This window comes from Serpula lacrymans (assembly GCF_000218685.1).
Source record: "Serpula lacrymans var. lacrymans S7.9 unplaced genomic scaffold SERLAscaffold_1, whole genome shotgun sequence".
Taxonomy (NCBI): Eukaryota; Fungi; Basidiomycota; class Agaricomycetes; order Boletales; family Serpulaceae; genus Serpula; species Serpula lacrymans.
Genome location: NW_006763290.1, coordinates 989,688 through 1,003,915, shown reverse-complemented (window position 1 = coordinate 1,003,915; position 14,228 = coordinate 989,688). Strand labels below are relative to the sequence as shown.

General features: G+C 43.3%; 2 protein-coding genes across 2 annotated transcripts; both read left to right on the top strand.

Annotated features, from left to right (window-relative positions):
- Positions 1-8,096: 8,096 nt before the first annotated feature.
- Positions 8,097-10,045, top strand: SERLADRAFT_353535 (glycosyltransferase family 21 protein; the record flags this gene model as incomplete). Its single annotated transcript, XM_007312118.1, has 3 exons — positions 8,097-8,245; positions 8,293-8,543; positions 8,602-10,045. 3 exons carry the CDS (start codon positions 8,136-8,138, stop codon positions 9,534-9,536), a joined length of 1,296 nt encoding a protein of 431 aa, XP_007312180.1.
- Positions 10,046-10,135: 90 nt separating this feature from the next.
- Positions 10,136-10,857, top strand: SERLADRAFT_454641 (uncharacterized protein; the record flags this gene model as incomplete). Its single annotated transcript, XM_007312117.1, has 2 exons — positions 10,136-10,661; positions 10,731-10,857. 2 exons carry the CDS (start codon positions 10,237-10,239, stop codon positions 10,762-10,764), a joined length of 459 nt encoding a protein of 152 aa, XP_007312179.1.
- Positions 10,858-14,228: the final 3,371 nt, after the last annotated feature.

The window sequence follows — 14,228 nt, the reverse complement described above, 5'->3', positions numbered from 1 at the left end:
ATGAGGGCTAAAGCTTTTTTGTCGAGAAACACAAGCCTTGGGCATAGTAGGTAGGTGGCGTTGATAAAAACGTGATTTTGAGAGGGAGAGCAAACTCAGAGGTGAGTGATGCTCAACTTGAAGCTCAATATTTGTACGTTACTAATACTAATAGTAGTAGGCTTACATAAATGAGGACCCCAAAACTGAGGGGTACACATCACTGTTGTCCAGGCTGCTTCAATCAGGTTAAAACCGCTCATTCCTCACGCATCATGGGAGAAATCCAACTAGAAATTGTTCAGCCACATGTAGTACCATGCGGCTGATTCACATCCCGCCAACCACTCAAACAGGAGATGGGTGGACTAGAACGTACTGTATTCCTGGGCACAACCCTGGCACAGTAAATATGAACTAACCTTTGATTTACTAGATATATGCTGGACGTGTATTGAAACTTGAACAGGATCTAAGCAACTGGATTGTCTGCTTTTAGTTTATCTGTGAAGATGTACTGACACTTATAACAAGAATGTCCAAGTTTCAATCTCAATAACTCAAGGGTGCAAGTCGATTCTGTCATACTAGGTCCTCAAGTTGGTGCAAGTACTTATATCGCCATTAGTCCTCAGCAGTTTTCTCCATGATTCAACCCTACTGTGACTACCATGACCGAATTGACCTTCAAGTCCCAGATCAGTGACAATCATCCATCCCAGACTGACTCGTCTTTACAGAATAATGAATTTGACATCGGCCATATCACACCCAACTTAAGATGGCACAACAACATATTCAATGAAATTGTTACCCAACTTTGTAGCCGGTATAACAATGAACAAGCCCAGATTATAGCTGCCAATACCTTTGGCATAGGATTTATCCCACAAATGTGTAAATCATAAATCAGTAACACTATGAAACATTATTTACCATGTATCGGATGGGATTATTGTAGATTATGAACAGCTCATTAAAAGTTCTAGATTAGACACCTTGGATTCTGCAGGGAGTTCTCATCTAGAATACGGTTTTTTTTGTGAGTCTTATAGTCAGCCCTCACTCTCTTGCAACTAATGCTAGTTTTGCACTCTTGAGCGGGCGGATATAATCAAAAAAACATAGAGTCTGCTAATTTCACCCCCAATGTTGATATCCTATTGGTTGCTGAATGTATATTTGATGGAGATGGAGATCTGGAAGTGATACGGCACTTCAACAGTCTTGATGGTAAGTATCCTAGTCAAGGAATATATGGACTGATTTCCAATTTAATTCAAACAGAGTTCAGTTTAAGTGGACCGACACCAAATCTGACAGCAAACAAAAGCGTAAACCATCCTGAGAGCCCTTCACCAGGCCCTCTAGTGCCCCCTGCTGCCGCCGCCATATATTTTACACCTGGAAGCATTGGACTCCCCCTGAATTATCTCCTAGAGTGACACCTACTACCACACTTCAACCTTCAAGTCCCATTGTTGTGCAATCAAATTTAGCAGGCTTCTGGGTCATATGGGTAAGGCCTGCTTAAACTTGGCTGCATACTGATATTCAGTTTAGCTGGCACTGGGATTTTAAGAGGGTTTGAGGTAGAAGACTTCTTCGTCAGAATGATGATCAATGGAGACAGTAAGTCTTACACTTCGGCCAATATATCTTGGGCTTCATTTCACACAGACACCATCAAATCCCCGGATACCTTCAAAGTAGTCGCCCCCATGTGGTACCTTGTACAAACTACTGCAGTTAAACTAGTGATGAAGGGCCTCACACTGGTTTCCATGTATCCGAAGAATTGGGCACTATCTAGGTTGGTCGTGAACTCTCTCAATGAGAGCATCACCCTTCATGTCCAAAGGGCTGGGTCAATTAAGCTGGAAAGCATTAAATTTCTCATTATCTTATAAAGAAAGCTAAGCTGCGTAGCGTACTCTACAGGATTCAAACTCGACACAGACATTGTACACAAACCTGGCTATGAGGTGTACCGTCTCCAGTGTGTTAAGTTGATGTCAAAAATGGAGTTTCTCGTTCATGGAATATCATACAATCCACCCATTGCTGACACAACCGGAATCAATTTGCCCAATGCTGACATACCCACTGCTCAATCAGAGCCTCCTGTTGCATCGCCAGTCAGCACCGATTTGCACGTGCAACAGACACTCACCTCAACATGCAGTTTAATAAAACTAAGTGAAACTACAATAGATGTTAGTTTAAGGTGATCTCTAATAAATGTAATGTAACATACCTCAGCCGCTGCCCGAGAGGCTATAGAAACGGCTGAGGTATTCCTATACTAAACCCCCTACTACTTATAGTCGGAGGTGCTACTTGCTACAGTATAATGACTCCTAGGAGTACAATTGTGCTCCTAGGAGAACAATGGTTGCTCCATGGAGTGGTGGCTATGCTCCATGGAGAACAATGGCTGCTTTGGCAGAGACCAGGTTTATCCGGTTTTGTCACTCCCACTCGAGTGCAACCATAGTCCCATAGCTTTAGAGAATTTCCAGTGTTTTTTGTGAGTGAGGGGTTTAGTGAGAATGCAGGCAACCATATCTCCTGTAGGAACATATCTGATTACTGCCTCTCCCTTTGATACTAAGTCATTTTGGATAAAATGATATTGCCGTTGAATGTGTTTTGTGCGAGCACGGAACTGTGGATCTCGTGTAAGAATGATAGCTGCTTGATTGTCACAGTGCAATGTTGTAGGTCCATTTTGAGCATGTCCAATTTCTTCAAAAAGTGTCCGAAGCCATGCAAGGTGTTGTCCAGCATTGCTCAATCCAATGTACTCTGACTCCGTGGAGGATAGAGCTACTATGCTTTGTCTTTTGCTTGTCCAGGAGATTGCTCCTCGGATGGTGAAAAAGACAAACCCTAATGTTGATCAAGACGTGTCTGGGTCTCCAGACCAATCTGCATCTGAATATCCATAGAAATCCATGTCCATGGAGACATCTGTGCCATCATATTGTAGTTCCATGTCCCTGGTTGCTTTCAGATATCAGAGAACACATTTTGCAGCTTCCCAGTGATGGCTCCTTGGAGCTGAGCTATGCCTGCTTAGTATTCCAACAACGTAGGCAATGTCTGGGCGGGTTCTGAGCATGGCATACATGAGGGAGCCTACAATTGAGAGGTATGACACTTGACGCCCTTCAATATGCATCTTGTGTTGCACAATATCTTCCCCTGGAGCATTTACAAGGCGTTTTGATCCATGGGCCATTGGTGTCCATACTGGTTTGCAGTTTTTCATTCCAGTACGCTCCAGGACTGTGTCAATGTATTGGCGTTGCAATAGGGATATTGTTTTGTTTGAATGATCACGTTGGATTTCTATTCCGAGGATGTATTTTGCTTCTCCAAGGTCCCGCATTTTGAATATGGATTCGAGTTTGGCTTTTGTGATATCCATGAATTTCCGGGATGAAGCTCCTAGGAAGAGGTCATCTACATAGACAACAACAAAGCATATTTGTTTGTTGTCCCGGAATACATAGAGACATGTTTCTGCATTTAGTCTTGTGAAACCGAGCTCCTGGAGCTTGCGATCAAAAGTTTTGTTCCATGTATGACCAGCTTGTTTTAACCCGTAGATGGATTTCTTCAATCTCCAGCAGTATATAGGTTGGATAGGAACACCCCCTGGAGGAAGCATGTACAGTTCTTCTTCAAGTTCTCCATTGAGATAAGCTGTGGATACGTCCATTTGATCAGGTTCTAGGTCGTACTTTGCTGCCAGGGCTAGAATAATTCGGATCGACTCTAAGTTTGCAACCGGAGCAAAAACCTCCTGGTAATTAATCCCCTCCCTTTGAGTAAAACCTCGTGCAACAATCCGGAGTTTGTATCTCTCAATGTTTCCGTTTTGATCAAACTTGATCCAGAACACAGGTTTTGATGTGATGGGTTTTACTCCCTTCGGAAGTGGAACAGTGTCATATACTGCATTAGTATTGAGACTTAGGAGTTCCTCCTCCAAGGCAGACTTCCATAATTCTCCATCCGGACATGATAAGGCTTCCTTTAGTGTCCTTGGAAGGTCTATGTTAGATGGACCAGTACTTGCTATTCCAGCAAAGAATGTCTCCTCTGTATCAGATGTTTCTTCATGAACGTCAGGAGTGTTAGGTTTCTCCATGGAGCTGTCATGCTGCTCTTTTTGAGACTGTTCCTCATCTAGAGTCCTTTGATAATCTCGGTTTTTGTCTGCAGGAGGCATGACTGCTCTTTTAGGAACTTGTGCAGGTACTCCAGGGAGTAGACGCATTTGTGTATTTGTTGCCCCACTCACTTCTGAAGGTGTTAAATCACTCCTCGGAGGCATTGGATGACTCCTTGGAGGTGTTGGATGCCTTCCAGAAGCTGATCCAATGGACAGGCTGTCTAGCTGTATTCGGACTTTTTCCACATTAGCTGGCTGTATGTTGAGGGGCTGTCCTCCCACTGACTGTAACTCTACTTTGGCTTTCCGTTCTGAAGATGGCCAGTGTTCAGGTCTTGGTTGTAGAGACTGTTGTGGAGGGTGTCTTAGCTGATCAGGTGCTCCCACTGCTCTCGGAACGTCTCCACGGAGGTATTGCCCCACTGCTCTCGGAACATCTTCATGCTGATATGGTTCCATTGCTTGTGGAACATCTCCTTGGAGATGTGGTTCCATTTGCAATTCATTTGGATCTCGGATCCGAGGGTCAGGATCATCCTCTTCCAATGTTTTTTGGTCTGGATAGTGAGCATTCTCTGGAATGAGTCCCTCCCACTGATCTGTGCTAGTGTCTGTGTTCCAGGGAGCAGTGTCATCCTTTTGTACCTTTCCAGATTCATTGAATATGACATGCCAACTGGAAAACACAGTCCGTTTTTCAGTGTCTAGGAGTTTGTAGGCTTGCTTTCTATGTGTGTAGCCAATCATTATGGCTTTGCGCCCCTTGGAGTAAAACTTCCCTTGCCTTTTGTCTTTCGGAATCAAGGCATATGCTTGGCATCCAAAAGGGCGAAACAAAGTTGGATTAACTCTCCTTTTAAACAGTATTTCATATGGGGTCTTTCCATGGAGTGCTAATGCTGGGCTGCGTGCTGCGATATATGCAGCTGTTTGCATGGCACCTACCCAAAATGACTTTGGGAGCTTGGAATCATGGAGCATAGTGGTTGCTAATGTAGCCAATGTCTGATTCATGCGTTCTGCAATGCCATTTTGTTCCGGAGTATCTGCAGCTGTAGTTTCTTGGATGACACCATCTCCTCAGAGTTGATTTTTGAATGCATTGCCAGTATATTCTCCTCCCCCATTGCTCCGGAGGAATTCTGTGTATAGTGGAGTGAAGTTTTCTTCTCCCAAATGAGTCCGGAAGAATGTTTGGACATCTTCTTTCCATTGCTTGTATCATTTCAGTGCTTCACTTTTATGTTTTAGGAAATATATCCATGGAAATTTGGAGAAATCATCTACAATGATAATCCAGTACCGAAAACCCTCCCTGGAAGTTGGTTTGATTGGTCCTCCAACATCTGTGTGCACAATTTGTATGGGGCGCTTGGCTCGGTTTCCTCCAGTGGACTTGAAAGGTAATTTCTTCATCTTTCCTAAAGCACAAGGTTCACAAAACTCCAGGGTTCCAGTAAGGGTGTCTATGTCCTGGAGCTGTCCTTTTGTAACCATTTGTTGCAAGCGGTCCATTCCAACGTGTCCCATTCTCCTGTGCAATAAATTTACATCTACTGCTGCAAAAGCTGACTCCGGGTTGATTTCGGGTTTTGCTTGGATGTGATAAAGTCCTTACTTGTGTAAGGCAGTGAGGATAAGTTCCTCCTTTTTCCAAACTTCACAAGTGTTTGACCCTGCTGGAAAAAGTGTTGATAACCCCATTTTGGACAATTTGTGGACAGAGACGAGTGCTAAAGTGAAGTTTGGCACAAGTAAGACATTTGACAGTGCCATATTGTAGTCCTTTTGCCAACAATTGCTTGTAGGATTACTGTTCCAATGCCAATGGCATTTACAGAGGATTCATCCCCAAAACTGATTGTCCTCGGAGGATGCAGAACATGGTATGTTCCTGGCTCAAACCAGGAGCGGTGAGAGACCATGTGGGATGTTGCTCCGGAGTCAATAATAATTGTTGTTTTGGTCTTATTGGGTTCCGACGCAAGGTAAGCTTGAATGCGTTTAGCAAGGGGCTTAGAAATATGTACATGTTCCAATGCAATATGACTCTGTTCCTCCTCTGAGTCAGATCCGGATGATTGCTCCGCTGTATTTTCCTTTCCCTTCTTCCTTTGACCTTTTTCAGCTGACTGAAGTGTTCGACACTCCGAGGTGTTGTGTGATTTGGCTTTGTGGAAGTTACACCATTTCTCCTCGGATTTGAGTGCTGATTCGGAACCTCCAGGGGCCTTCCCTGACTGTCGTGCAACTTCTGCAGTGATGCAGATCTCAACTGCATCAAATGTAAGTTTATTTTCTTCAATCATGTTGATTACTGATAACTGAGATATTTGCCATTCAGGAGTGCATGGGAGAGATTAGAGAAGAGCAAAAGCCATGAGTTTGGTATCAACTCTTAGTTTCATTCTGGAGAGGTGTGAATCAATTGTCCGGATTTTTGCAATGTGGTCCTGGATAGGTGATGTCCCATCCCAGGACAATTTGGTGAGTTGCTGGAATGAATAGAAGGCCGAGGCAATGTTGGACGTTTGATGGAGTGAGACAAGTTTATCAAATAACTCCTTGGAGCTGGTGAGGTCTCCAGTCCTCATTAGGAGGGCATCAGAGATGTGGTCCTGGATGATTCCATGTGCCTTCTCATCCTTAAGTATCCAGGTGATCTCAGGATCCTCCGAGGAGGTAGGTTTTCCTGGTGAGGGCTTAAGCTCCTCTCCAGTAACAACCCGGAGAACTTTTTCCCGACGTAGCTTTGAGATGATCCGGAGTTTTCATATCTGAAAATTGTTGGGTCCAGTGAGAACTGGACATGCAGATGTATCGCGTGCTGTGGTCATGGTTCCAAGGTTGCCGTTTCAAATAAGAATTATTTCCTGCGTAGCTTTTGCGCACCAGGGCTCATAACCTAATAAAACTAAGTGAAACTACAATAGATGTTAGTTTAAGGTGATCTCTAATAAATGTAATGTAACATACCTCAGCCGCTGCCCGAGAGGCTATAGAAACGACTGAGGTATTCCTATACTAAACCCCCTACTACTTATAGTCGGAGGTGCTACTTGCTACAGTATAATGACTCCTAGGAGTACAATTGTGCTCCTAGGAGAACAATGGTTACTCCATGGAGTGGTGGCTATGCTCCATGGAGAACAATGGCTGCTTTGGCAGAGACCGGGTTTATCCGGTTTTGTCACAGTTTTCCGCCTTTCTCTGGGTCATTCCCTGGAATTGATGTCGGAATACTTATGATCCTTTTGAGTTGTGGACTAATGGATCATTCACAACACAAGTCCCTTCGCTATCTGACCCAGAGACACAGGCCAACCTAGATGAAATATTGAGAATACTTGAAAATACTTACGGACCCCCTCCCAATGACTTGTTTGCTCGGCTACCGTTAGACAACACTACTATGCTTACAGATGATTATAATCAGTTTATGATGGATTTCACTAGTGAATAGATTAACAACACATACCTTGGTGCATACTCTTCAACAGAGTGGCTTTGTCCATAGTACGACTAACTCATGTTGTATATACTGTGCACTAAATGATAATTGGGGTTTGCTATTCATTAGAAGTAGTGCTCTGAGTAAAGTAGAGCAGGGCTATACTGTATGCGAAGGTCGGGGTCGGACAATAAGTTCGGAGCATGCATGCCGACAATGCCGACCTGGATGAAATCGTGGACAGCCTTAGTCAAGTGGCATATTTGGGGCGACATTTGACGCTGGTGTCGGAAATAGCCACAAGAGAGCTTAACTATAGTGTACGAGACACGTGATGGTACACTATAGTTAGGCTCTCTAGTTGCGCAACAGGTGCTATCCAGCCCAGTGGCTATGTAGATATTACTATATTAGGAAATATTATTGTTCCCACGGGGGAGGGGTGGCATAGAGGCCTGGTAAATTCCTACTTGCGTACCCCTTGAGCATACTAGTATATGTCGACTGGTATTGAGTCTGGCGATGACAGTGACCACATCAAAAGGGGACGTTATTCTCTTTGCACTATCTGTCATTGGTTTAATATGGTACGTTGTCTTGTGGTCAATAGGTATTCTAGGATGCAGGACTGCGTGAGTTTTGTTGCGATCGATTTACATTCGTTCTGACCTGGTAAAAGTCGCAGAAGGTATCTTCGGCCATGGTCTCCCTTGGCACCCGTCCCTGCCTCATCCGCGCCAGGTGTTTCCATCTTAAGACCTCTCAAAGGCTTAGATACCAATCTGTATGAAAATCTTGAATCAACTTTCGTACAAGAATATCCCAATTTCGAGATCTTGCTGTCTGTAGCGTATGAACACGACCAAGCACTTTCTGTAGTCCGGGAACTGACAGAAAAATACCCAGATGTCGATGTTAAGGTTGTGATTGGTACGTTTAGCCGTATTGGTGTCTCGAATTGGGGAAATGTTAATGCTGTGGTCTCCAGGAGAAGACGTGGTAGGAGTTAACCCTAAAGTTAACAATCTGATTCGGTCGTACCGTCAGGCTGCCAATGATATCCTGTGGGTCATTGATTCCAATGTCGCCGTGGATTCAGGCACGCTAGCGCGATCTGTCGATGTATTAGTTGGACCACCACCCAACTCGCAATCTTCTCACCGCAAACGCGTTGCTTTGGTGCACCATGTACCGCTAGCGAATGCAAATGAAGCATGGCTGGGAGCACGAGTGGAAGAGGCTTTCCTCAATACCAACCACGCAAAGATGTATCTGGCTATTAACACTGTAGCCATCGAGTCTTGCGTAGTTGGCAAGTCAAATCTTTATCGTCGCTCAGACATTGACAGGGTCAACGGTTTGCTCAAACCAAAGTCTACACCGGATGGTGCATCACAGACTGCAGATTTTGGTCTGGCAGCCTTCGGTCGTTTTCTGGCTGAAGATAACATGATCGCGAGCTCTCTTTGGCATGAATTGGGGTTGAGGCATGACCTCTCATGTGACGTTGCGCATAATGCTGTTGGAAAGATGACACTCTCCGATTATATTTGGCGGCGGGTACGCTGGATTCGTGTGCGCAAGCATATGGTTTTAGCAGCAACCATCTTAGAGCCACTCACGGAAAATTTCGTTGCTAGTTCAATCGCGGCTTGGAGTCTGTGGTATTTGACTGGTGTTCCGGCGTGGCTGTTTCTGCCAACGCACCATATTATCTGGCTGTCAGTGGATATGGATGTTTATGCTTCGCTCGCTGGACATCCCGTTGTGGCAGATAAGCGCTTGTCTTTTATTGGTGCGTGGGCACTCCGTGAATTATTGGCTTTTCCTATATGGGCGTTGGCTATATGTGGCAACGAGGTAGTATGGAGAGGGGGAAAGTATCAAGTACTGCGGGCTGGTGAAGTAAAGAAAGCTAATTAATGAAAACGAATTCTTCATGAGATGGTTAGATGTGGGACGTCGAAGGATTGCCATGGGCCATTAGGCACGCGACTCACAACCGTGATACTGTACATGGGATTAGAATTGCAAAGTAACAAAGCGACAATAGAAGGATTTAACAGAACAGCATATAAGGCTACAGTAAAGTTGAATGTATACATGACCGATGATCTGGATATATCAGGGGCTATGAACACCGTCACTGCCAGATGAACTACCAGCTGCTTTAGCTTCGTCCTGACTGTGTTTAGCCAGAAGCCTGAAGTGATAGATCATCACGACTTCCTCGAAGAAAGAGTCAGACCAGTCATTCACACGGCAATTGTCCAGCGCTGATAAGCGCAGACGGATCTCGCGTCCCTCGCAAAGAATTTTGCGAAGCGATGACTCCGCATTTACAGCCGAGATAGTTGGCGTGCTGTGTCGTGATTCTCGAGCATCTTTCTGCCTCTGGTTTGAGAACCAATTCTTCACTTGATGGTATTCTCTACGGAACATTTGAGTAACGTAAAAAAAATACTTTGTAAAAATAAAATGACAAGAGAAATTATCTCACCGGTCAATGATAACGCCCATTTGAGCTAACCATGCGTCGTCAGGATAAGGAGTGATTTCATCATACACCATCTGCATAACGAGACGCTGGCGTGTGTTTGCTGGTGCTTTGCCAGTGGAAGGAATGTCAAGCGCTCTGCTTTTGAGTTCTTTAACCCTTGCCTCGCGTTTGGAATATATGTTGGCTGCATCATGGGAAGGTACTTTTTTGGAAGGTCTCTTCCTCAACGCTCTTTCAGTGTTGCGAGTGATAGTAGAAACAGTGCTTGGCTTGAATCTGACCTCTGATCTGGATGTGGGCTTTAATTGCTGCCTCAATGTTCGCTTTGGGAGTGGTGGTTCCAAAGGTAGTTCACTTCGACTGTCGACATCCATATCATCGAAAACGATGTTGATTAAAGGTTCCCGAGAAAGAATCGACGAGGAAGAATCCTCCATGGCATTAACATCTTCCCGAGCATTCAAAGAAGACAGGGCGCTGCGTGAAGACAGAGTGGATGATAAAGTGGTCGTTGATCTGGAATCCACACAGTGGATGTTCACGATACTGAATGGCATATTGTGAGCGACAGCAGTATGGTATTAATCAACAAAAGTGGGATAAAAAACAGCTTGCCTCTTTGGTATCAAGGAAATAAAATGGGTCACCTGAAATGATATGTGAAGCTTATTGTATAACAGCCACGGTTACGGTGGCCTATAGGTCTCAGCTTTTGACGCCTATTGTTTTGAATAAGGCCTTGGGGAAACAAAGAAAAGACCAAATCGGATTGACCTAAGATTCCACTGTAACGGTTGTGACTCAACCGTCACTGGTAGTGATGTTGCCACCTGGACCTCCCAATAAACGAGTCTTACTAAACTGGACGATTGCGTGCGTCCCCCAGTCTTGTGACGTGAAGGGAAACCCAGAGGGCCTGTTTTTGAGGGGAATAATTTGCGGAGAGATATAGAATCTCCCATGAAGATTGGAGTATCCAGGGTCAGACATTTTTGGAATATCTAAGCTTGAGGGAAGGGGCTGTCAGGAGAGCAAGCTAGGAACTTAGAGACAATGATGATGGGGGTCAAGTTGTGCAATTTGGAGGGCGTTTTTGGGTAGGCCTTGGGGAGAAGAGACCAGGGGAAATGGGGCAGGTAGGGACAGACTTTTAACAGGGAAGGTGGCATTGTGGTATGTAAGAGTAGTCAGAGAAGACAAGAAGCATGTTTGTTAGAGTGGGAGAGAGGAGTTTGGGGATTTAATAGAAAGGGAAGGAGAAATAGATTAGAGGGAGTGGAAGGTGGGCGAAAGATAAGACTAAGGATCAAACTACTGTTGCAACTGGGACATGTGGCTCAAGATATAGAGGCAGGCACCACACTTGGCACTAAGTCTCAGAGACTACATTTTCTTGTTATGATTGTGCCTTACTGCTGTGCAAAAATTCTGTATTATGATGTCCTAAAATGTTATCAAAAACTGCACATAAAATATATAGTTTTACATTAACATTTTGGTCGTCTGAAATTTAAAATTTTGCTTGGGCCCAAAATAGTATTCAAAGTAGTATATTTTATTGAACATTTGACTCTTTTAAAAGGAATATACAGTGACTCCAAAAACCCTTTCCATGTTGACTCTGGGTGTTATGCATAAAGCATACTATTAAACAGCTTGAGAATTGCACTCAGCTTTGGTGGAGTGGTAAATTGTACATACTCTTGGCTATAAAATTGCCCCATAGGCCATGTGATTTGGTTGACACACTATGGTGATATGGCTAATTTAAAACAGCAACACCATGAAAAGGGTTTTTTCAAATTTGAACTGATGACTAGAACCTTAGTTAAAACATTGAATATTTGCCATTATTTGTTGGTACAAAATATATATATACAAATAGTATGTCTGAGCTTAAAAAAGTTCACACACTTCTGATTCTCAACCACCATCAGTCAAATCCCCCCCTTTTACTCAAAAAAGCTCCATCATTTTATTGCTTGATATTGGCTACTCTAGTAAAGTCATTGCCAAACAGACTGGTGTTAGCCCTTCTACTATATCCAAATTTGCTACAAAGAACATTCTACCCTACCTAAAGCTATTAAATGTCATCTTTCCAAGTTTCACGACCTAAATCCTATGAATATCTCAAGAGGAAGCTTGCTGTTACAACCAAGAGTTTGTATACTCTGGCGCACAACCCAGACGCTGTAAAGAAGTGAGGGGAGTGGTTACCCTTTGGATAGGACCAAGTTTTGTTGTGTGTAAACAACAGGAGGACCTGCTGAGGAGTCTCCTTGATCTATTGGGGTATATACTACTACAGATTGTTTGTACATGTGTACTATACAGTTGATGGGAGCAGTGACTGATAATGTCATAGGGCACAGCCCATAACCAGCTCCACTGTGTGAGAAACTTTGTAACTAAGAATAAAGAAAAGCAGTGCAGTGTGAGAAACTGGAGTTTGAACAAAATGGAAAGTGCCCCATAGCACAGTGTGTGAAAACTACACAAGAAAGTTAAAGAGGAGAATGAAAATTAAAGGTCCAAAAATTGTGTATTGTAACACTTGCAGAGTATGGAACCCCCCCTAATGTGATTCATGAATTATGGGAAAGGACTTAAGTGGAGTAGGAGAAGATACCAGTTGAGGAGTGTCAGAAATTGATTGAAAGTATGCCTAGAAGGATTCAAGCAGTGTGTAGGGCAAAATGATGCTATATCAAGTACTAATATATCCAAATACTCTTTTCAATTCAAAAGTGAAAAAAACACCCTTTCCATGGTGTTGCTGTTTTAAATCAGCCATATCTCCATAGCATGTGAACCAAATCACATGGCCTATGGGGAAATTTTATAGCCAATAGTATGTAAAATTTATCACTCCACCAAAGCTAAGTGCAATTCTTAAGCTGTTTGATGGTATGCTTCATGCATAACACCTAGAGTCAACATGGAAAGGGTTTTTGGAGTCACTGTATATATATAACTTATTTGTTGAAAAACAGACACTTATTGTTACAAATTTCACTCAAGGTTTGAGTGAGTCCCAAAGATTACTGTGTAAATTGCACAAAAAGTCAGTGTAAATATGATATTTTATACTATAGACCCCAGAAGAGGTGATAATCACCCAAGCACTTGATTATCAACAATCAATCATAAATCGGTTGGAATATGGTGCAGAGTAATTAGAGAATGATTCACAAATTACTCATTACAATGACTTTTGATATTATGGGGAAAGCAGCAAAAAAATCTGTGGTGGCTGGAAGGTTGTGCTGTGAATCTGAGCCTCGATATGATACTGGGGCTCAAAGTGAAACTGGATATTGCAGTTGCACATGTGCTCCCTCTCTACCACCATGACTGACCCAGTGGATGACAGTTTGAATCCATTGATTGCTTGCACACTTACTCGCTTGTGAGCAATCCATAAACAACATAGTGTTAGTTTTGGTGATTCTGCACCTAGTTGTGCTATCTATTTTCCCTTCTTTCTAAATCACTTTCCTCTTTATTCTTTTTTCTCTATTGTTCAGTATTCACTAAGTATTCTATAATTTCGCCTTTGTGGCTGATTTGTTTACCTTTGTTTACAAAACTTCGGACTAGTATTGCAGAGTCCAGTATTCCTATTCTTTAGTTACTCATACTGTACACATTCTGTACTCTCTGATAATATAGTTACTCATACTGGACTCTAGTTCTGTCCCTGTTAGCTCTCAGCAAGTGGCTAGACACTTCCCAGAAGTTCTCAATTGAACAAAAATAGGACTTTGCTATGTAGGGGAAGAAAACCCCCACAGTGCAAGGCACATAAACAGAAATAGCTCTCTTGCATAGAGCAAGAGAGGCTAGGTCATGGGACCCAATATACAAGACATCATCAGCAGATGATGGCTTGGACAGATTGTATGACCGCACCCAAGTAGGAGACAATGTGCACAAGAATATAGGGAACCCGAGTATAGGGAATCCAATGAGATTCTGGAAGCATCTAGGGACACTATCATGGCTCCTCATTATGTAGATGAAAGAAGTGATTAATACAGACAAAGAGCATCTGCTCAACGCAGACTGAACAATCCACCTAGTGCACCAATAAGAAACACTAGGTTTTGTAC